Source organism: Euphorbia lathyris, chromosome 10 (assembly GCF_963576675.1).
Source record: "Euphorbia lathyris chromosome 10, ddEupLath1.1, whole genome shotgun sequence".
Taxonomy (NCBI): Eukaryota; Viridiplantae; Streptophyta; class Magnoliopsida; order Malpighiales; family Euphorbiaceae; genus Euphorbia; species Euphorbia lathyris.
Genome location: NC_088919.1, coordinates 21,821,028 through 21,846,011, shown reverse-complemented (window position 1 = coordinate 21,846,011; position 24,984 = coordinate 21,821,028). Strand labels below are relative to the sequence as shown.

The 24,984-nt window shown below is 38.7% G+C and overlaps 1 protein-coding gene across 1 annotated transcript; it reads right to left on the bottom strand.

The window, feature by feature from the left end:
• Positions 1–356: 356 nt before the first annotated feature.
• LOC136208598 (phosphoglucomutase, cytoplasmic) lies at positions 357–9,539 on the bottom strand. The gene is made up of 19 exons (XM_065999649.1): positions 9,348–9,539; positions 9,165–9,254; positions 7,708–7,789; positions 7,097–7,152; positions 6,369–6,482; positions 6,213–6,275; positions 5,820–5,936; positions 4,878–4,978; positions 3,209–3,268; positions 3,013–3,112; positions 2,779–2,936; positions 2,604–2,699; positions 1,877–1,940; positions 1,701–1,782; positions 1,392–1,567; positions 1,225–1,301; positions 917–1,049; positions 714–830; positions 357–625 (listed from the first exon to the last, which is right to left on the bottom strand). The coding sequence occupies exons 2-19, from the start codon at positions 9,240–9,242 to the stop codon at positions 554–556; spliced, it is 1,746 nt and encodes a 581-aa protein (XP_065855721.1). The 5' UTR covers positions 9,243–9,254; positions 9,348–9,539; the 3' UTR covers positions 357–553.
• Between the last annotated feature and the right edge of the window lie 15,445 nt (positions 9,540–24,984).

Genomic DNA, 24,984 nt, shown 5'->3' with positions numbered 1-24,984 from the left:
GAACTCTATAAACGCTATCGGCTCTAAAGTTAGCCCCATAATACTTGTCCCTTTTAGGGCGAGTTTATACACAGGGAGTCCCACCGAGACTTAATATCAACAAACGTATTGACGGGATGCGTAAAGGGGATAGATCCCTTCAGTAACAGTTGATTGGCCGAGACACGAAGAAGTCTTGGCGCCACACGGGGTTTTGGCCTGGTTCAGACCTGGCCAATGACACTAGGTCATGTTGGGCCTAGAACTGGGCCTTGCAGGAACTAAACTCTGCCTAGCCCTCTCCACTAATTCTAAAGCTTCTTTTTTATGCCATTCACACATCAATATGAGCATTCAAATATATAAACAGCTCGGGATTATAAGGTACTTGAGGTATTCCTATTATTTTGCACAACAAAAATTTAGGATGGTATTTATCTCGTATGCTTTATGATGAAACACAGTATATATAAAATACAAAGATCAACATGGAACCACTCCAAAGGTTCTTAATACCATCATGGCATTATTCAAGCCGGCATTCAATCTAAGCTTTCGCATGTATTAGCAGTATCTATGTAATAACAGTTGGTGCAGATCGGCCGGTGAATTCCTGCATCTTTGAAAATTTGAGGGCAACATCCACCTGCAACCATGTGCATTAATTAAAATCAATATTACTTGTGGTATTCAATGATACACAATTACTTGGCTTAGCTTTTCTTTTATCTTACAAGGGGAGCAAGTGCATCTTGAGATTCTCTTCCAATTTTTGATGGATCTTTCTCATATTGCTCAATGTAGAGACGGATGGTTGCACCTTCTGAGCCAGTTCCTGAGAGGCGGAAAACCTGCATTGTTTTGCAAAGTTTAATAATCACTGTGACTTCCATTAAAACAGTTCTCTAAGCAGCCATAACAAGGAAAGTCAGCTTACCAGTCGAGAGCCATCCTCAAACAAATATCGTATACCCTGGTGCTTTGAGATGGAACCATCAACAGGATCCTTGTATTCAAACTCATCACCATGAACAACCTTTGATACGTCTGATCTTATTCCCTTCACAATCCTGATGCACGAAGATATATATTACTATGAGTAGTCTATAGAGTATAGGACACGCCATAATTAATCAAAAAGGTCGAGGAGGTAGACTATGCTAAAGAAACAACTGAATATTATTACAGATATTCCTTTCAGACGAGCAGAAACTTGTACAGAGAGTGGTTTAATCTAAGACATACTCATTAACTTCACTCAAGGAAGATTGCAGCTTGACCAAATGTGCCATCAGCTCCTTTGCTGCAGTTGCGTCAACATTCTTCAACACAATTAAAATGTTCAGATGGCAATCGAGGATTTACAACTACAAACGAGAAAAAAAGGTCAAAAATTGTAAAAGAAAAAGTACCTCATAATCATAGCGAGTATAATAGTGGCGGCCATACTTGCTCCAATGGTTGCGAACTATATCTTCAACAGTCACAAGCTTTCCTCCATCCAGATTTTCCTTATTTTTGTAAGCCAGAATAGATAACCAAGCAAGAACTGCCCAAATTCCGTCTTTCTCACGGATATGGTCCGAACCTATACACAAATGTTATTAACACAAAATAAAAGATCTGGAACTTCCCAAGAATAACCCAGCTGAGTAGTTTTACAAATTCAATAACCTATCTGAGTAGTTTTACAAATTCAAACAAAAGTTTAAAGCACTAACCAGTCCCGAAACTTTCTTCCCCGCAAACTGAGCACATTCCTGCATCCATCAAGTTTCCAAAAAATTTCCAGCCAGTGGGAACCTGGCATTAAATGGTAAATACCCAAATTAGCTTCCTTAACACTTATTCAACAGCCAAGAAGGATAAATTTTGTAAGTTTTTCTCCACCAATTACCTCAAAAAATTTCAGCTTCAAATGTTGGGCCACAAGATCGAGGGCAGCTGATGTTGGCATGCTCCTACAAGCAGCAAAAGAATTATCATTCTAAAAGCTGTGTGTGTGGTGGGGGGTTGGGGGAGAGACAATTGAGACCAGCAAATAAAGTTCATAACAAGGGGAAAATAAGAAATAACCTAATCAATTAAAATCAGAGAATAGCCCCGAGATCAAACCACAATATGAAACAAATAATAACCTTTAGCACTTCAGGCTGGTTGACAAATATAATGCCAATATGCAGTTTAATCAGTACATGCACTCTAAGAAAGACCACGGGAAGCACAATTGACAATATGTAACATCCATTAATTGTCTAGATAAGTACTCCCAAACCTCTAACATACATTATCTAGATATACAAGATAAAGAGACATATATTTCTTCAATGCATTTACAAAAATTTCAGCTCATATGCCTTTATGCAATAACTGGACAATTAATGACCTTTATCAACCACTCTTGGTTTGTCCCCAGTCGCACTGACTGCATAATACAGGCATTGATGTCTTACAAGCTAACAAGCATGTAAACATAGCCAGTCGTGATTTGAAGTGAAGAGATGTTTCAGTATATTCTAAGCCATTAAAGCTACTGTTAAACAGTAGGCACGTGTATATGCTTTATTTCTTAACAGGAACAAGTAGTAAACAGAAGAAAGCTACTAGACAGCATAATAGAGTACCTGGCAACACCCTTTAGACCAGAAGAGAAATAAGGTATGGATTCAACTGCATTTGCAGCAATTATTGCAACAGAATCTGAAGGAGTAACGAAGAACCTAACAAAGTAATAGAGATTAAACATGTAAGGTTAAGGAGTTATGACCATTGCTATAGCATAAAAGGCAGGGATGCTACCTTTTACCCAGGACCATATTACGGTCTGCATCACCATCAGCAGCTGCGCCAAATTCTGGTGGTTCAACTTCTGGGTTTGATTTGCCCAATCCCATGCGAGCAACCAACTCTTTTGCATAGGTAAGATTAGGATCTGGATGGCCCCCTCCAAAATCTTCCTGCAAAAGGGAAAATCCTTGTAATGCAAAAAGAGCCTCATACATCATTATATTACCAACGAAAAGTTTGCAAGACCTTAGGTACGCAGTTCAACAATGAGCTCTCTGGTGCACCAAGTTCCTCCACAAATATACTTTTTGCATAAGCTCCACCAACTCCATGTAATGCATCAAAGCTTCAAAATACAACCACCGGTAGTCATCATTAAATGGATATCAACAAGAAATAGAAGCACAAGAACTGAAACAAATGCCAAGGTATGCCTACATACCAGAAAGTGAATTTTGGAGATGAAATCAGCTTCCTCATAGATTCGAAATCAAATATAGACCTGGGACAATGTTTTAGTATTTTCAATATTTTGAATTAGTATTTTCAATATTTTGAAAGATTATACAGTATGACCTAACAAGATGACACAATTCTGAACCATAAGCTCAGTTAGTCAACTGGTCCATACAGACACAAAAAGAATAAAAGATAGTACAATACCACTTCAGTATACAGCTCAAAAAGCAAAAGCAAAAGCAAACAGCAATTAGTTTTTAGAGAATTCTGATCTGTACTTGGTAACAATCCCTTCCGCATGCACTTCCCTATTTTTTATTCTAAATAAAGCCAAAAGCCTTTGTAGCATTTAGGGCTGTAAATGAACAGAGCCGCTCATGAATGGCTCGGTGATCGGCTCAACAAAAGCTCGACTCGGCTCGATTTATAAACGAGCCGCTCGTGCACACGATTTACTGGCTCGGTTCGTAAACGAGCCAAGCTTGAGCAGGCCAAAGCTCGGCTCGAAAGCTTGCGAGCACGCTCGATTAGAACATTTATGAACAAATTTTAGTTTTGTACAAAACTATATAGTTTAGTGTTAGCTCACAAATATCTAAATTTAATATTATTTCATTTGCTATTAGATGAGTTCGTTCACAAACATAATAAATGAGTAATAGACAAACTATTTGTAAGCATCTTGTTTATTTATTTACGAACTTCACAAATATAATTAACAATTTACTCACAAACAATTCATGGTTAAATAATTTTCTTAATGAACCAAGTCCAAAAGAGGATTTTGGGCTCGAAACAAGCTCGAAGCTCGGCTCAAGCTCGTTGAGCAAGCCAAAGCTCGGCTCGGACTCGGCTCGTTAATTTTATAGCAAGCTCGGCTCGGGCTCGAGCTCGTTAATTTTATAGCGAGTCGAGCTTGAACAGACCAAAGCTCGGCTCGGCTCGGCTCGATTACAGCCCTAGTAGCATTAGTGGTACGCAGAAGTCATAGATGATCATTATCTTATCTTCATGAAAAATAACCTTTTTTCTTATAACATTATAAACTAGCAAATGTAATCCATAATGCAACAAACACCTCTTGCCTTTTTCTCAATTTCATTTCATGCTTCTTGAAGAATAAAAAAGTAGTGAAGGGTTTGGATTGTGAGAAACTCAATCAGGAATGAGAAAATTATTTTATGATGTATATAAATCCAACACATGGTGCAGTACTTTATAAGATGACTTTAAAGAGAAAACGCCTTGCTGCTAGAATCTCATCATAATGATATTCTGTAACTAAGGACCAAAATTAAACTCTTTCCCTATGGATATGAGCATCTTAAAATTTGTATTTGGTGCGTACTACATATCTCTTGTTCTGTCCTGGTCTATCAGAAAAACATAAATGCTGATCTCTTGTTCTGTCCTGGTCTATCAGAAAAACATAAATGCTGATATCACATCTTAGCTGGTCCTGTAAGCTAACTAATATCAAGAAAATTTATTACTTCCAAGAGAAACCTGAAGGCCACAAAAGCTCATTTTAACAAATCTTGCACAAACGGAATAATAGAAGTTCAAAAGAGTGTTGTGGCACAAATCCAGTAAATCATCCTCAAAGAAAGACATTTGTAGAGTGCAATGAAATTACATAAACGACAACTTACTTCATTAATTTGACATAATCACTGGCTGAATCAAACACCTCAACATCAAATTGTCCCTCAGGCCCACCAAAATTAGTTACACCAGTTGCAGAAATATCCACCTGGATGAGGATTAAAAAAATAAAAAATAAAGTAAAACATGGAGACAATTCATGAAACAATAATTTCACACATAGTTATTAAAGGCGCATGGCGCACTAAGGTGCAAGGGGTCCTGGAGCCATGGCGCATGGCGATGGCGAGCGCCATAGCGAGACAAGGCGCACTTAAAAAAAATAAAAATTATAAAAATATAAAACTAACATAAAACTAAATCATGAAAAGATCTTAAGCATAAATAAATTTTAAAATGCAAAATAAACCCCATATTAGAAAACTTTAAAGTCGAATACTAATTTCTAAGTTCTACTCCTAATTAAAACTCTCCAAATCCATCACTCCTCATCATCACTATCACACTCCTCATCTAAGGCATCATCAAACTATTGATCATCAAACTGTTGAAGTTGAATTCCCTTTGCTTCTTTGTTTCAGTTGTTTGAATCCGTTTGATGTGTTTTCTTTCTACTAAACTTCTTCCTCTTTTAATGACTCTGTCTCTTACTCTTCAAATGACTCTATCTCTTCCTCTTCAAAGAGTCTCTTCGTCTTCTACTTAGTTTAAAACCTATAATCTCTCTCCTTTTTAATACTTTTTGTTAATATAACAGGTGTTCCATTCCAGATATATAAAGTAACTACCAAAAAACTGCCCATAACTGCCTCTAACTGCCAAGGCGCGCCTTGGTGCGCCTTTGGCGCAAAATGGCGCACCAGGCGCGCGCCATGGCGCTAAGGCCTGCGCCTGGTGCGCCATAGGCGCGCCTTTAATAACTATGATTTCACACTTGAATAAAAGCAAGGGGAAGATGAAACAAAGGTGGCATAACATTCAGGACATACATCAGGCACGTCAGCTATTAAGTACTCCTTTATGGTTTTGGTGTTCTCATAAATCTTATCAGTAATCCCCTCAGGAGCTGGTCCACCATTTTCCATGTTATATTTGATACCAAAGTCCTGCAAATTACAGGGACAATAAAAGAAGAGAATATCAAATATAGAAGAAGCAGAAGTAGAAATAAGCAGAATTTTGATCACTATTTTTCCAAATTATATTGCTATTTTTCCACCCCAATAGTAAACCAAATTATATCGCTATTTTTCCACCCCAAAGAGGCAATAGACTACTTCCATTTCATACAGAAGAAGCAGAAGTAGAAATAAGCAGAATTTTGATCACTATTGTGAACCAGAATTCCCAAACAAGCTAGAAAATAAACAGGTATGACGAACCTCATGCGGACCCCCTGGATTATGACTTGCCGTTAATATAAATGCTCCTGTTGCTTTAGATCCCTGGCATGCAATAATAAAAACATAGCATTATGCTTATCAGTAAAGTTATCATGCTTAAATTATGAACCAGCTAGATGAAGCAAAACAACATACATCTATCCCAACTCTTTCTCGAATTACAGCTGAGACAGCAGGAGTTGAAAGTAATCCATTCTGACCAACCCAAATACGCCTTACTCCATTAGCAGCAGACATCTTAATAATGATCTGGCAACTCAACAAGAGAAATTTAAAGGGATTACGTCATGAAGGCATCTTGCAGAAGAGCTATGGATTGGAAATACAGACAATAAAAGCATTACATATAAAAGAAATCCACTCTTGACCTTTAAACAATATTTTTTAAGAGGAATATTTAACTTTTTACAGCATCTTCTTTATGGAACAACAATTAAATCTTATTTCAAATGCTACAGCCTCTTGTTGCGAAATTTTATTCAACATATATGTTCCTTTATCTTCCTAGAAAATGAGCAACCAAGAGAGTGGGAGAGGTAATAATTATAATTTAAAAGAATAAAAGAAAGATCCACTGCATCAGATTTTGTTATGAGCCTGAAAAATGAAACATATTTGATGTGTCATACCATGCAGATGAATGCAGTCATGCACACACAGTTGATAACAAAACCTTGAAGTATAAAACATAAATGTGCTCCACCAGAGTAAAATAAAAAGAAAATGCATAGTCCCTTGATACTGGAAATAGTGATAACAAAATCAACCTTGGGACCACAGATCGGGAAGAATAAGAAATTTTGCAGTTCGAAAAGCTTCAAATAGCAATCTTTAGTTCATGCAATTTAGGCTATATATTGTACCTGAATGGCATCCTTTGAGAAATAGCGACCGTCACCAGAGACAACAAGTGTAGCACCTGCACATGTTGGAAAAGCAGCCCATCAAAAGCAAATCTAACTACTCATCACACCTTGGGGGAAAGAATATGAAACCATATGTGCAACAAAAGCCTACACAACAATGGGACAGCATTGCCCTAAACAGAGAAATCATGGCAGTCCAATTCCACTATTCATAGATTGCAAAGCAGTAGACAAGAATGATTGGCACAATGACTTGAAATGAACAAGCATCGTATTAGAAAATTCGAATATATTAGTTTAGTTCACCATTTCTTTCCATAAGATGAGATATTTAGGGAATTACAAAAAATATTCTACACAAATGTGAACAAAAGAAATACATATTCCCTTTGGGAACAGAACCATGGGTCAAGATGTAACACATTTTCACAATCGAACCTCATGCTATGTGGATGGACAGTAGGTACTTAACCTCACCCATTTAATTTTAAACTATAAGCTAAGCCTTCAACAGCTTATTTTTGCAAGTAATATATCCAAGTCATACACTGATAGAATAGAACCGTAACACTTAACTACAGCTAATAGAAGTAATGACTAAACCCTACCTCTAACTTTTTCTTCTGTCAGGGCATTGAATGTTGACTGAACAAAATTATGCAAGTAATGGGGTTGCACGAACACTTTCACCTGAAAAGAATCAGCCATCAGCCATCATATTAAATGCAGTGCAGCAAGTAGCAACTAAGTGAGATGCAAATGAAAAATTATTCTAGAAAAATTGACAGTATTCCGTGTAAAAACTCACTAACTAGAAATGCTAAATTGTAACTCAGGGGTGTTTGTTTCAGCTTCTCAAAGCAGCTTTTAGCGTTTAACTCCAAACCGCAGAAAATATACGGTTTGGTTAGATTTATAAAACAATAGCTTTTAGCTTTTCTGATGGAACAGTAGCGTTTTGGAGCAATTCACGAAAAGTTATTCGTATTTTTTTACTATTAACAAAATTAACCTTCTTATTTCCACAACACAAGTCTCTACTTTAACTTCATTCCCATCTCTATAGTACTATTGCCGAAAGAATAAGGTTTTGCTCCATTCAATAAATTTTTATTTTTATTTTTTATTTAGTTACTTAGGTTATTTTTATTAATTTGTATATTATATTTTCTATTTTGTAGTTTATTTGTTGATTAATTTAAAACATGCTCATATTAGACAACAACAGTTCATCACAATTTTACCAAACAATGCTAATTAATCCCCTAATAACAAACAGCTATCAGCTAGGCCCTCAATCCATCTATCTGGTTCAAACAGATTTTAAATGTTTGGAGAAAATATGTCTGGTTTAGATCGAATACTTCAAGCATCTGAAGAGCAGACAAAAGAATTCTATAGGTCTAACCATGGCATGAGAATTATTTGTATGATACAAATATGCATTACGCCTTAACTATCTAATTTCCAGCACAATCTATGGCGAGGTGAAGCTTCGTGAATGAGGAATCAACTTCATCACAGATACTGTAATAAAAAAATTGACTAAATATAGTACAACATACACTATTAACAAATACTATAAGATAGAAAAAGAAGTGAGAAGATATTTAAATATCCAGCAGGAATTAAGTCTTCCATTTTAAACAACATACAATAATGATAATAAATCCAGTAATACAATCTTTCTAAGGTACCAACCAACCAACAAAAGACATCTCAAGAGATAGTGATCCAGGATGATCAAGAGATAGTGATCCAGGATCATAAAATTTAAACACCAAGAGATAGTGATCCAGGATGATCACTGTGTCTCACTGATCCAAACCACTGATAGTTATATGCTAACAGAAATCAAACAATTTTAACAAGCAACAGAGACAGATCATATTCAACTATTGATCTATTATCATCGGCATAAAGCAACAGAGCAATGGCCCAATCACAATAAGTGAACATGCAAAATCAAGGAAAATTAACGGATCTGATTCCAAACGATTGCAAAACAAAGAATCAGAGGTAAGAATGCGAGAAGTAATCAATTAAATTAATAGGATGGAAAAACCTTCTTGCGGAGGCCAGAAGTTCCAGGTTTCTGGCCATCGAAAGGCGTAGTGTCTACTTTGGAAACCTTGAACACCATTTTCCTGTATCCCTGTAATGAAAATCAGAGGTGAGACGGGGAAAGAGAGGGAATTGGGAAATATAAAGAAATGGAAAGTGAATCTGGAATGTGAAGATAGCTCACTAGGATACGTATGGTTAAATGGCTAAAATGAATAGGATGAGTAGGAAAAGATGTTGTATCAGAAAGAAGAAGACAGAAGAGTTAGGGAGGAGTGGGAGAATATAACGAGGATTATGCCATCGGATGGGCGATTTAAAGCCTCACGTATCATTTCCATCCATGTGGTGTCCCGACGAATTGCCAGCATTTGGACGAGAACGCTTCCCCCGCTATTCTTTCTTCTTTCTTCTTTTTGGCCTTTTATGTTTTCTTTCTTCTTTTTTTTTTTTTACATGTAAAGTTTTTTTTTTAAGTTTATAGTTAGTTCAATTTATTTAAAGTTACATATATTTCAATTTTTATAAATTATTTCTTGTTATATCATATAAATTCAAAATTAATCATGTTAACTTAATTAAGTTTAGAAAATTAATTAAACATTTTTGTAATTTCAAACAGTCAATCAGTTTTTCAGACAAAAAAAACTAAAAGAAACCCGTGATTATTAGATCTTTTTATATAAAATAGGATAAATAATAATTGATTAGTTTTTAATTTTTTAATTAATATTAGATTTAGTCCTTATATTTATAACGGTACATGATAAGCTTTTTAAATTTTTTATATCCAATGATTCGGGTTCTCTCCATTTAAAATTACATTTATAGCACATGAACTTTAACTTTTTTCAGTTTGATAACCCAATTTCAAATTTATACTTAAAAATATTATTATTTTAAATAATAAAAATACACTTTTACATATATATTTATTTATTGACATTTGTTTTTTTTTTTTGAATCAATTTATTGACATTTGTTTCTCTCATGCAACATTTTTTCCTACTCACTCAAGATCAAATTATTAAAATACAAATATATTAGAAGAAATAAAAAAAAATCATCAATTTAAAAATTGAAGTTCACTAAAAAGTGGAAGACAATTTAAGTAAAACTCGATATTTTTATTTTACTATTGAGTTCTTTTAGCTCACATTTGAATTTTAATATATAAAATTATAAAATCATATTTTTAATTATTTTAATAGCATTTTTAAAGTGTAAAATTAAAATTCAGTTACCAAATTGTAAAAATGATAAGTACTATAAATGTAATTAAATATTAATGAGTAATGATAAATTAGTATTTTAAATTAACACGGTTTTTTTTTGGTAGGATTAAATTAACACGGTTTAATCGTTGAATAAAATAAAAATTATTAATTTATAATATATTATTATAAATAGGCAAAAAGTATAATTAAGCCTTGAACTTTACCTGTTTTAAAGATCAAGCTCATGATCAATTATTTTTTCCATATTGAGTCCTTGATCATTGATTCTGTTATGGATGCGGCCCTTATTGAACTTTTTCGTTGAGTTTAGGCGGCACATATTGTTAGGACGATTCGGCCTATTGACGTGGACAAATAAAAATAAGAATTTATTGACTATGATAGATAGAGAGTAAAAAGTAAAAGGAAATTACAGAAATCAATTTCAAATAGGTTATTCCAACCTCGATACTTTCCTCTCCCATTTTGCAATTTTTAGTATTATAATCGCCATATCGATCTTCTCATTTCCCAAATTCGATGAAAAAGTTAAATAAGGATCAAATCCATAACAAAATCAATAATCAAAAGTTCGATGTGAAAAAATAATTGATTAGGGGTTTGATCTTTAAAACATGTAAAATTCAAGGGCTTAATTATACTTTTTGCCTTATAAATATAATCACTAAATAATGTTTTTTATACTAAAATATATAGGTAACTTTAAATTAATTGAAATTTTCGAAATATCAAAATTTGATATTAGGCATTATAATGGTACGATGATGATGATGATGATGATATGAAGATTGAGAGTTTTGAGATCTATCTCTTCTCTTTTATATCTTTCCCTCTCTTTTAGATCTATTTTCTCTTTTTCAGATCTGTCTTCTCTCTCTCAGATCTGTTGTCATGGTGAAGAATTTTTATGAAGATTGAGAGTTTTGAGATCTATCTCTTCTCTTTTAGATCTTTCTCTCTCTTTTAGATCTATCTTCTCTTTTTCAGATCTGGCTTCTCTCTCTCAGATCTGTTGTCATGGTGAAGAATTTTTATGAAGATGGAGAATTTTGAGATCTATCTTCTCTCTCTCAGATCTATTTCTCTCTTTTAGATCTATCTCCTCTCTTTCAGATCTCTCTTCTCTCTCTAAAACACAGGATCAATTTTATAACTCAATTTTCTCTCTCTCTCTCTCTCTCTCTCAATTAGTTATAACTAAATTAACTATAACTAATAGTAGAATTTAAGAAAAGTAAATCTCTCTCTCTCTCTCTCGGCGATGACCAAGGCGATCGTGAAGGTTAAGGGGGATGGGTCGGTGAAGACAGGCGGCTGGCCTGTGTCGGATCTGGTGGTGGCGGGGCGCGGGCGGGGCAATGGCTCCGGGATCGATGAGGCGTGGGCGACGGCGGATGATGGGAGATCCGAGGGATCTCCTCGGGGGAGGAGGCGGAGCAGCGGGATTTGGAGGGATCGGTCGAGGGATAGGAGTAGATCGGAGTGGGTGGATGGTGGGGAGGCAGATTCGGCGGTTTCGACGGGGGGTGCTAGGGGTGCGTCGGTGCCGTTGGGGGCTTCTAGGGATGCGGCGGCCGATCGGGGGCTGGAAGGTGTTGGTGCCGCGGCCGCGGCCTTAGACTCGTTTTTCGCGGAGGGACGCGCGTATGATTCCGGAGTTAGAGGGCCGCTTCCGGTGCTTGGGCCACAGGGAGTACCGGCCGTCTCTCCCCAGCAGGATGAGCATGCCGTGCGACTTTCGTTGGCCGCGCAGGCCGTGCTGGCCGCGCAAGCCGCACAGACTACGCAAGCCGCTCAAGCGGAAGTTTCCGTGGATTTGGGAGGCCCCTCCTGGAGGGATAAGTTGCTAGGGGTGTCAGAGGAGGATCCCATGATGGAGGTGGATGCTTTTGAGAATGATTCCGGGGATTTTCTCTCTGATTCCGATTCTGAGGATGGAGAGCCTGATAACCCGCTGTGTCCTAGGATCCGGCTGTCCTCAGATGACAAGCGGGTCATGAGATCGAAGTGGAAATTGGCGTTAATCGTCACTGTGTTGGGGAAAAGGATCAGTTTCAATTATTTTGCCCAGAGGATCCAGGCTCAATGGGCAAAGAAAGGAAAGGTTACTATCACAGACCTTGAAAATGACTATTATGTCATTAAATTCACAAGGGCTGAGGATTTCAATGCTGTTGTGAATGGTGGTCCGTATATTATCTCCAATCATGTGTTGGCTCTGAGACCTTGGGTCCCAAATTTTGATCCCCATGATTGCTCTGTTAACAGGATCCTTACTTGGGTTAGGTTCCCGGGCCTACCTCTTGAATACTACAGTGATAGGTTCCTGAACAAGATTGGTAGCCTTATTGGGAAAGTCCACCATGTTGATAAGACTACCATTGGGGCAGTGAGAGGCAAGTTTGCCAGGGTCTGTATCGATATTGATCTCGCTAAGCCTCTTCTTTCTCAGTTCTGTACTCAAAACAAGGTCTATCATATTGAATATGAAGGTATACACAACATCTGCTATGAATGTGGTATGTTTGGCCATACCCTTGAGGGTTGTCCTAAGAGGAGGAAGGACGTGGAGGAGTTGGTGCAACCTATCATAGGCGAAGCTGAGAAGAGTCAAGGGGAAGTAAGGAGCTTTGGCCCATGGATGCTTGCCAAGAGGCCAGTGAGAAGGAAGCCACGGGCTAATGTTAATGCTAATCATTCACCAGATATCAGTACGAAGATGACTACTCTCCAGATTGCTCCTGAGATCAAGGTCAGACCCCCGGATATTAAGAAGGGGATTGAGACTGGAGTGGACTCAGCTTCGGGTTCCGGGTCAAGGTTCGGTGTTTTGTCTATGGAGAAAGATCAAGACTCGGATCCTTCTGATAAGCAGATTGATTTAAGCATGCATGGTCTGGAGTCGGTAGAGCATGCCTCTAGTCTGGGTAATTCTATTAATCCTCTCTTTGTCTCTAATGCTTCTGCTAAAGGCAAAGAGATTCCCCAGTCTATCCTGTCAGCTGGGAAGGGTTTGAGTAGGGAGGCGAGTACTCTACATCCTCCTGTTGATGCTCCTATTGGTAAGACTATAGGAGTGAGTAAGTTAAACATGAAGAATCCCAAAGGGAAACCTAAAAAGAACCTTCATGGTTTGAATTCTTTGGATAAAAGGGGTCCTTCTGGGACCGCCTCTAGGCTCTCCGGAGCCCCAAACAAATACCTGATCTAGGGTTTGGGCCTGCGTCTGTAGTCTCCCCCTCTGATGGACTTCTTCGTTTGGAATGTTAGAGGTGCGACGAGCAAGGCTACCCGCATTCATGTCAATGATCTCATTAAACAGTTTAACCTTTCCTGCTTTGTCCTTCTTGAGACCAAGGTTAGTGGAGCCAAAGCAGATGAGGTGGTTAGAAAGTTTAAGAATTGGAATTGCGTCAGGTCGGAGGCTACTGGCCGGGCAGGGGGGATTTGGCTCTTTTGGAAGCCAGGTCAAGTCAATATTGATATTGTTACTATGGACAGTCAATTCATCCATAGTAAGGTGTGTTACCCGGGTAATAAACCCTTCTTTATTACCTTCGTCTATGCTGATCCTGTTTCGACTAACCGAAGAAGGCTGTGGGAGATCCTTCATTCTTTTAGCTCTAACATGGTGGAGGCGTGGTTGGTTGTCGGGGATTTTAATGACATTGCCCTCTTGAGTGATCAGAGAGGAGGGGGTAATCATTATGTGAACCGGTGTCTTAATCATAAGCAAAGTATGGATATGTGCGGGCTTTCGGACCTGGGTGCTGCTGGCCACAAATTTACCTGGAAAAGGAATAGTGTGTTTGTTAGGTTGGATAAGGTGTACGCTAATGTTGCAGCGATTTATAGGTTTTCTGAGGTCAAGGTACTTAATCTCCCTTTCCGTCACTCAGACCATTGCCCTATCCTTATTAATTTGGTCAAAGGAAATCGGCTGAAAGGTAATAGACCTTTTAGGTATCTGGTGGCTTGGGAGTCTCACCCCGAGTTTAAGGATTTCGTTAAAAGCAATTGGCATCCCCACTCTGATGTTCTCCTCGCTACTGAGGAATTCAGGAGGAATGTGGCTGTTTGGAATAAAAATAATTTTTTTCATATTATCAGGAGGAAGAACAAACTCTTGAGGAGAATGGAAGGTGTTCAGCGTTGCTTGGAGGTTCGTTTTGATCATAGCCTGAATGGTCACCTAAGAGCTCTTCAGAACGAGTTGGAAGCTGTGCTTAGACAGGAAGAGCTTCTGTGGTTCCAGAAATCTAGGAAGGCTTGGATTCAAGACGGGGACCGGAATACCAGGTTTTTCCACCTCTCAACGATCATTAGGAGACAGCGAAATAGGATTGAGGCTATTAAAGACGCCAGTGGTGAGTGGATTTTTGAGGAGGAGGACATTCGGCGCCTTGCCCTTGATTTCTACAAGGACCTGTTCAGAGAGGAAGCTGTGGACCTAGAGAGTGCCCACTCTGGCATTTCCTTTCCTCGTTTGGGGGAGGATGCTATTAATAATGCTTTCCATCCCATTGAGCTTAAAGAGATTGATCTGGCCTTCTCCAGCATCGGTTCCACTAAGGCTCCTGGTATTGATGGTATCCCCGCTAGTTTCTATCATAAACACTGGGACACTGTTAAAGAGGGTATATACAGCTTTGTGTTAGGTGTCTTTGGTGGTTCGAACGATATCAGTTTGGTTAATAAAACCCTCATTGTCTTGATTTCTAAGGTTGCCAAGCCTTCTTCCTTTCTCCAGATGAGACCCATCAGTCTTTGTAATGTCTTGTATAAAGCTATTACTAAGATTGTGGCTAATAGAATCCGGAAGATCCTTCCGGATATTATCAGCCAAAATCAAGGGAGCTTTGTTCCTGGAAGACAATTGATGGATAACGTTGTTATTGCCCAGGAGGTTGTCCATTCTATGAAGATTAAGAAAGGCAAGAAAGGGATCGTGGCTCTCAAGCTGGATCTGGAGAAAGCCTATGATAGGTTGAACTGGAGCTTTCTTCTGGATAGTTTAGCCAAAGCTGGTATCCCGGAGAACTGGAGGAATTTGATTGGAAAGTGTATCTCCTCTCCTGTTTTCCAGGTTATGATCAATGGGGATATGTCGGATGAGTTCTCTCCATCCAGGGGTATTCGTCAAGGGGATCCTATGAGCCCCTTCCTTTTTGTTATTGCCATGGAAAGATTGTCTCACCTGATCCAAGAGGCGGTGAGCAAAGGGACTCTCCACCCTGTTTCCATCAACAGACATTGCCCCCCTGTTACCCATTTACTCTTTGCTGATGATGTCATGCTTTTTGTGGAGGGTAATGAGGAACAAATTAAGGCTGTGATGGATATCCTCGACTGCTTTTGTGAGGCTTCTGGCCAGAAGATTAACATCCATAAATCCCGTATGCTTTGTTCTAAGAATATGGATAATAGCTTGTGTAGAAGACTGAGTGAGATGTCTGGCATTCCCCTGACTCAATCGTTTGGGAAATACCTTGGGGTCCCTCTTCATAGTGACAAGGTGTCCAAAGCCTCTTTTAAAGACATTTTGGACAAATCTAACGGTTTGTGTGCTAGCTGGAAAGCTAATTCTCTTTCCCTTGCAGGTCGCCTTACTTTAATCCAGTCTATCAACTGCGCTGCTCCAAATCACATCATGCAAGCCTGTAAGCTCCCTGAGCCGGTCCTCAACGACCTTGATAAAATTAATCGGCGTTTTCTGTGGGGAGAGTCTGGGGATGGGAGGAAGATTCACCTGGTCCCTTGGAAGGAAGCCTGCCAGCCTAAGAGCAGGGGGGGTCTTGGTATAAGGCAAGCTAAGGACAATAATAAAGTCCTGTTAATGAAGCTTCTTTGGAGAATGTGGTAATCCCCCTCCTCCCTTTGGGTTCGTCTTCTGTGCGGCAAGTATAGGAAAGATAGAATCTTTGGTGGCCCGAAGGAGAGGGTTGTCAGCTGTTCCTTCCTCTAGAAAGAGCTTAGTGCTGTTTTTGCTGAGTTCTGTACGGGGATTGGCTTGGAGGTGGGTAATGGGAGATCCATTAGTTTCTGGTATGACACCTGGATTGGTGACAAACCGTTGATTGAGGTGTGCATCGCCCCTCCGCCGAATGATCTCCTCTCCTGGAGAATTGTTGATGTGGTGGACTCGGAGGGAGACTGGATCTGGTCTAAGTTCGACTCCTTTCTTAGCCTGGAGACCCTCCTTAATATTAGAGGTGTGAAGATTAGTAATCAGGAGGAGGATAAGGACAGACACTGCTGGGCCTTGACTAATAATGGTTCTTATTCTTGCAAATCGTCCTATGAAGCTTTTACCCCTAATAGGGCTGATCCTCCTTTGGAAATTTGGAAGTCCATTTGGGCCCTCAAAGTCCCCTACCGCATTAGGAGTTTTCTATGGCTGGGAGTCAAAGGCAGGCTCCTCACGAATGCAGATAGACACAGAAGGCACTTGGCTGTATCTGGTGTCTGTAGCAGATGCAGCGGCCATGTGGAAACCTTATGCCATGCTTTGAGGGATTGCCCGAATAGTAGAAAGGTTTGGGAAGGGGTCCTTCCTCACCACATCCTTCCTTCCTTTATGGGGTTCTCTGATATTGACTGGTTCTCTGAAGGCGTTAATGGGAATTTGTTGGCCAGTATGGAGCACGGGGCTATTCTCTTCGCTATTATTTGTCACCAAATGTGGAAATGGAGGAATGAAGAGTTATTTGCTGAGAAGACTGTCTTTATTCCTGACCTCCGGTTTTACTTCTCGAAAAAACTCTCTGTTATTACAAAGAGTTTTGAAGGAGAGCCCCTGGTTCACCCCTCCCCGGTTAAAGAGGTCCAGTTAGTTGGTTGGAGGAAGCCCAGGGAAGGGGTTGTCAAGTTGAATACGGATGGCTCCTGCCTTAGTAATGGCAGAATTGCTGCTGGTGGAGTTCTTCGGGATGCTGGTGGCGCCTGGCTGGCTGGGTTTACCCATAACTTAGGTACGGGCTCCTCCTTTACTGTAGAGCTCTGGGGGATCTTGTCTGGCATTAAACTCGCCATTCGCATGGGTGTTAAAAGACTTTCGGTGGAGTCTGACAATTTGGAGGCTATCAACAGGATTTCGGATAGACAGGTTGTTTGTCTTAAGAGTCAGAATCTCATTAAAGCCATCTTGAGGCTTCGTCCTGCCTTCGATTCTCTTACCTTCTCCCATATTTATAGAGAGCAAAACCGCGTGGCGGATCGCTTGGCAGCTGCTGGGCATGGGGGGATGTTAGGTGTTTCTACCCTTTCCGTTCCTCCTTCTTTTCTGTTACCTTCTCTTCTTGAGGATAGGATTGGGGTCAGTCTTCCTAGACTGATCCCGGGTTAGGTTTTTGTTTGTTTGTTTTTTTTCTTCCCTTCTTACCAAAAAAAAAAAATAATGGTATGATATATATTTCACATTATGAGTAAGTTGTCTTTGTAAAACTTGTAACGGATGAATTTCATGAATAAGTAATAAATTTAAGGATTAAAAGGATGTTTAGTTCTCGCATTTTAACTGAAAGGGATACAAAGAGAAATGGATAATGATCAAATTTAATCCTAATGATTTTGGTAAAGTATAGATTTAGCACTAACATACGAAATGGTTCAAATTTAACCCTAACATTTTCAAGAAAATCAATTTTAGTTTTATGTTATCGAAATTTTAAAAAATATGGTTTGAGTATTATTTAAATATCAAACTTCCAAACATTAATTATGTCTAAGATATTTAATATGTAACTAACACAGTTACAGAAAAAAAATGTTCAAATGCTAACAACTAAATTTGTCACATACTTCCCTGCTCCGCATCTCCTTTCGTTTCTCTTTTCCAGATCTCTTCCGCCTCCTTCCCACCTCCTCCGCCTTCTGCCTTTTCTTCTTCCCCACCCTTCTTGAACTGCCATCTCTTCTCGTCTGCCTTTTCTTCCTCTGCTATCTCGTTGAGGAGGAAGAAGGAAGCTTGTCTTCCTTCTTCCTCCTCCCATTTATATTTTAGTTTTCGTTTTTAGCCTTAGATTTACGTTTTGTTGTTAGTTTGAAGTCTATCTACCTTCTTGAACTTCTTTTTCCGTCAGATCTACTCTCGTGAGCTATATTTCTTCTTTTATTCTTTTTTCAGTCTTAGCAAGAGCGGAAAAGGTTTATCTTGTCCGTAGATCTATAGCTCTGCGTGGATGCACAAACAGAAAGGACTCAGATCCGAACGTCCGGAAGAGCCTAAAGGATGGAGTATGGATTACAACGGTTTTTCAACGGGATTCGACTTACGAGAAGGATATGACTTCTATGTTTGTTGTATTTGTATCTTTTGTGGTTTTTAATGCTCTTTGTAGTCTTTTATTGCTCTTTGTAGTCTATGTATTGCTCTTCGTAGTCTTTTCTTCCCTTTGTGGGTTTTTGTCTGTATGGGATGGAGGTTTTATTCCTCTTTCTTTCGTGATGTATTTGTATTATTAAGTTAATGAAATGATATGTGGCATTTTATCAAAAAAAAAAAATTGTCTCATACAAGTTAATTTCAATTTTTTTGTAATGCGTCTAAAATGTTTACTATGTTACTAATATAGTTATAAATAACTAACAAAAAAAGTTACGAAATTGTTTCAATTCATTGATAAACTTGTTTGAAAAGTCTGATGTGACAGTTAAATAATAGTTAAACCATCTTTTTCAAATTTTCGGTAATGTATTGCTAAAATTGATCTTGCTTAAAAAAAATATGGTTAAATTTATACAATGTCATACATTAAGACCAAATATGAACTTCTTTAAAATATTAAGATCAAATTTTGATCTTCAAATCCAAGAGAAATAAATGGAATTATGTTGAATTCTCCGGTCTATTAGTGTCTTTTCTAAAAATGGAATGATAAACCCTCGATTCCTTTTGCTTAATAGAGTTGTAGGTTTTTTTAATAACAATTTTTATATATCTATTTAACTATAGAAACTAAATTCAATTATGTCAACTATTAAAAAAAATGGCGGTGAAACGAAGTAATTTGAAATAAAATTAATCAAATAAAATGTATAAAAAACTATTTTAAAAATAAAATGATATTTTTAAAATAGTTAAACTGACATAGAATGATAAAATTAAAATTTGATAACAAAAATATAAATAAAATAAAGCACAATAACCAAATAACCAAAAGTAAATTTAATCTAGGGATAAAATTAATAAAAAGTACAAACATAAAAGTATATATTTAATCTAGGATAAAAAAAAGTAAAATAAAAATGTATAGTGATGAAAATAGAAATTAAAATAAGAGCTAAAGTAATATTTTAGAATGAGGAGAGAGACATGATTTGCCCTAATATGTGGCTCCTACTTCACCTGCGGCGACCGACTGGTTGACGGCTAGGTTTTTGGCCTTGTGGTGCACTGTTTCGATTTTCTTCTACTTTTTCATCGCCCAGCTACGACCTCAACGACTTTCTGATACTGGTGACTTTTATTTACAACAACAAACAACATACAATATGGTCGAAGGTTTGGAGAAACAATGGAGGAAGATGAAACTTACTGACGAAGAGGACGCAGCGGTGATTCTGGCTCCCGGGGAATTAAGCGCTAGTACTGATCTTTCCAGGAAGCTTGTGGGCCGTCTGCTCTCACCGAAACCGTTGAACATTCGTGCAATGTCGAACGCTTTTAACGGTATCTGGAAGACGTACAGAGTGTTGGGGTTTAGTGTCCTATAGACAATTGTTCTAGGATACAAACTTAATGTAAATGAATTGTTCTTTATATCATTTGTTTAATGAGATATATGTTTTATAACTATATAAAGGCAATCCCTTTTAAGCACTAAATAAAGTCTAATAAAAGGAAATCCGTAAGTTTATTTAAAGTGATTATAAAGTGTTCATACAAGCATGAAGTGAGACAAAACTTTATAGTAAAATGATAAACTTAAAACCACCCCAAGTCAAGTGATATGTTTGGGATTGACATATCACTGTTGAGACTTGTATGTAACAATCTCTTCTGTCCAATAGAAATCTGATCTCACAAGCTTCATATATACAGATATCTGGACAGTTACATAGATCTGATGAAACGTTGTTCATTAGGATTGGGGATCCGATTTGAGATAACAGGATGGGTAGATTCATCCTTGTCACCTGTTCATCTCATTGGTATTAATAGGTATAACTAATCCTCAGACTCAAAGGAATATTAATTGGTATTCTGGATTACGGAATGTGATGCTTTGACTCTGGCGTAACACGATCCTTAACAGAGATGACTCTGGGGTGTGAACAGTAGACGTTGGGTATCACAGGAAGTGATTGCGGAGTCGTTATATATTGGATTGAGCATTTATCACTCCCGATAAATGGGAGATACATCCATGGATCGCTTGTGGAAGACTCGACTCTAAATCCTTGCAAGGTGATAGCTTAAGAGTAAGAAATACATATTTCACTTAACCTATCTTTTTGAGTTGACTCGGCATGTACAAGTAAAACGAACGTCTCGCTATATGTGACTTGACATCACCCATAATCATAAGATTCAGTTCAAGGATGTAGTTGATAAAGGATCGAATTATACTGTAACTAATACGGAAAGGTTAACAACAGAATCAATTTATCTTCTTATAGCTCTGGGGGAATGATTACGGACTTGCTAATCACATACTCTGTACATCATTCCGTTATGCAAAGATTAAATATAATTCTTTGAAAATTAATTTAATAACGTTGCATACGGCTAGAAGCAATAAGAACCTAATGGATCACACATAAGACTTGGAACCTAAAAGAGAGATAGATGTTAATTAATTGATAGAAGACCAATTGAGCCCAATAAGGCCCATGGACATAAGGGGGTCGAAATTCATGTAGTGATATACATGAATAATTAATTTGATTTTGTTAATCCTAATTAGATTAGGAATATGAATTAAATTAATTAAGAGATAATTAAGTTAGGAGTTTTAATTAGATTAATATACTCTTATTATTATCCAATAAGGTTATTATTATTATCCTTAATATATTAGATATATAGTGAGATAATAATTAGGAATTCTATTCCGAATGGAATTCCTATTCAGTAACCTAATTCTATCTAACTAGGGATTAGATACAAGAGATTATAAATACCCATTCCCTTGAGATTTTCGAAATCTAAGAAAGCCATACCCTACTGTGATTTTCGAAAATCACCTAGTCCAAGAGAGAGAAAATTCGACACCCCTAGTTCGAGGACGAGATTTCTCTACGGCTTCATTTGATCAATTGATTTTCATCTATTTCTTTTATCCTTGATCTTGTGTTGATTAGTTAGAGGCAATCTACTTTGGTTGCTATTCAACGGTTGATTCCAAATTAATCTTCCCGTGTTTTATTTCGTGTTTGGGAACTCGAAGAAGAAAAACAAACAAAAGGGAGAAATTCGTTTTACTACTCCTACATCAGGTCAGTTCACGATTTCGCAGATTCCTGAAGATTGAACCGTCGGATCGTCGCGATTTTTGGACAGGAGCTTCTAGACATATTCTTCCACGTTTGCACCGAAGGGATTGTCGTTCGGAGGTCTGGAAGTTCTGTTTCGGATAGGGGCAGATTGGTAGATACTTTCTATCTCTTTTGAAGTTGTGGGCACTTCGTTTGCAACGGTAGATAGAACTTCTAAAATGTATTTCTTCTTATCCTTCTTTATATGAAATAACAGTTAACGGATCTTGTGGTTAAATGGAAATAGGTTAAAAAATTTATATTTCCGCTGCTATACCTTAGCCTAATTTCCAACAAGGGGCTTCAAAGTGAATGAATGTGGCGAGGGGCTATTCATCATCGACTTCCAATCCATAAAAGATAAGGATAGGGTGTTGAGAGATTCCCCCTGACACTATGACATGCATCTTGTAATCCTATCTAGCATGGAGGGCATAACTCAACTATCGCAGCTTAACCTCAATATGTGCGATTTTTTGATCAGGCTAGGTGATATCCCGATGAACTGGCGGAATGGCCAAGCTATAGTTAAAATAGCATCCAGGGTGGGGCAGGTCATTCAAATTGACGAGGACAATGTGGAGAACTGGGCTACTTATGTCAGAGTTAGAATAAGGATCAATATTATGAAAAGATTAATACGTGGAGTTATAGTTCTGGACAGTCTAGAGGAGGAACAGTGGGTTCTGCTCCGATATGAGAAACTACCAAATTTTTGCTATCTCTGTGGTGTAATCGGACACGTGTATGATGACTGTGAGGCCGGGTTGGCACAGGAAGTCAACGATGAATAGCCATACGATCCCAAAATATGAGCATCCCCGTATAAGTTACGCAGCGTGAGCCATGGCTTCAGTTCCAAACAGTCTCACGATAATCAGAAACAGACAAAGGCCGCTCCATCCGACGGAGATGAGGAAGGAGCGAGGAGGCAACTGGTCTTTGGGGAAAACCGACCGAACGTGTCCAATGTCGCAACCAATATTAATTCTGACTTCGATAGCCAGATTCCTCGTCAAGCGGCGGCATACGATGATGATGATTGCGTTATGGAAACACATAATATCCCGCTATCAGTAGCACATGGAACAGTTCAGGGAGCAAGGGGGCGGATGTTCCTAGTGGGGGAACAAGTGAAGTCAAAAAAGCGGGACCAGGCAGAAAAATTAAGTTAAAAAATCTAGCCAGAAAGCAGAACACCCTCAGTACGACTACAGAACCTATGGATTCTGATCATCAGGGGGGGACAAAAGCCGGGTACAAAGAGAGGAAGGGAGGGGGAAATGACAGATGAGTTAAGGGGCAAATTTGCTACAACAGCACAGAAAAGGGCTTATTACAGCGACCAGAGGGTGGAGGCCTTGGAGGGGCCCCACCCTACATTATGAAGCTACTCAGCTGGAACATCCAAAGTCTGGGTAATACTTGGACGTTTCGCACCCTCGGGCGGCTTATAAGGGATTATTATCCAGACATGTTTTTCTTGATGGAAACTAGAATGAAGAAAAACGATTGTGCCAGTTTATACCGAACCTATCCTGATTACAACCTATTTGTGGTGGATGCGCTAGGTATGAGCGGGGGCCTTATTTTTGGTTGGAGAAAGTTTTTGGATATTACAATTTTGCATTTTTCTTTGCATTGTGTTTATTTCAATTGTAGTTTAAATAATAACCCAGTCTGGAGAGGGCTGGGAATTTATGGGTGGCCGGAACAGCCGAACAAAAAGTATACATGGGAACTGATGGAACACCTTTATGATATGGATACACTGCCACTCTTAAGCTTTGGTGACTTTAACGAAATCCTATGGCAATCTGAGAAGAAGGGGGGCCGTTACAGAGATGAGAGGGGGATGAGAGCTTTTCATGACTGTTTGGAATTGTGCAAACTAGAGGAACTTGATACTGTAGGTGACAGCTTCACTTGGTGTAATAAACGAGCGGGATCAGTGACGATTTGGGAGCAACTCGGTCGTGCAGTGGCCACCACAGAATGGATTAATTTATTTCCCGCAGTACGTGTTAGCACCCTCGCACGTATTACATCAGATCATAACCCGCTTGTTATAGATTGCACGCCTAGCAACGCAAGGCACAATAACCGCCGAATCTTCCTATTCGAATCCATATGGCTACGCAGTGAGGAATGCAAACCGATAATTGAACAGTGCTGGGCTTGTCCGACCTCAAGGAACACGGCAATTAGCAAAATAGCAGCAGTTGCGCGCCGATTAAAGACCTGGAGCAGAAAATCCTTTAATGATCTGCGTGGGCAGATTCAAAATGTGACGCGGGAAATAGAGAGGCTACAGAGGTCCGCTTCAGACATGAATATTGAGCGTGAAAGGGAATTGTCGATGAAAGTGGCAGAATTAGAGAAGTGTGAGGAGATGAAATGGAGGCAGTGAGCTAAATCTGACTGGCTAATTGGAGGGGATCGTAACACTGGCTATTTCCACGCCAAGTGTTCGGCCAGAAGATGAACAAACCAGATCCAGCGTCTAAAAGACGCGGATGGAAACTGGCGGGAGGGGACGCTAGGCATTGGTACCATCATTACAAATTACTTTGCCGAGCTGTTCAGATCAGGAAATCCGCAGATTAACACATCTTTCATTGAAGCTGCGGACTCGAGAGTGTCTCCGCAACAGCAGCTGGATATTTTTGCCCCTTTCCAAAGCGAGGAACTGTCGCGGGCTATACACCAAATGCACCCAAACAAGGCCCCAGGGCCAGACGGTATGTCACCTTTATTCTATCAGTCCTACTGGTCTTTTATTAGTCCCGATGTCACTCATTTTGTGCTTGACTGCTTAAATTCCTGCTCTTTCCCCACTGGTCTAAACCACACTCTCATCACACTGATCCCAAAAGTAAAAAATCCCTCTGTAATGAAAGAGTTAAGACCCACAGCTTTATATAATGTCATCTATAAAATCATATCGAAAGTTTTATCAAACAGACTGAAAGTAGTACTACCCAGTTTGATACATGATACACAATCAGCTTTTGTCCCTGGAAGGCTGATCACTGACAATGCAATACTCGCTTTTGAGGCGTTTCATAGTATGAAGACGAGAATCAAAGGGAACCGTGGTAATTT

Excerpts from the sequence above, each read along its gene's own strand:
- LOC136208598 (XM_065999649.1), bottom strand. The coding sequence starts at position 9,242 with ATGGTGTTCAAGGTTTCCAAAGTAGACACTACGCCTTTCGATGGCCAG. Across the intron at positions 6,483-7,096 it reads TCTCAAAGGATGCCATTCAG|ATCATTATTAAGATGTCTGC; the intron begins GTACAATATATA and ends TTGAGTTGCCAG. Across the intron at positions 2,700-2,778 it reads AATATGGTCCTGGGTAAAAG|GTTCTTCGTTACTCCTTCAG; the intron begins GTAGCATCCCTG and ends TTACTTTGTTAG.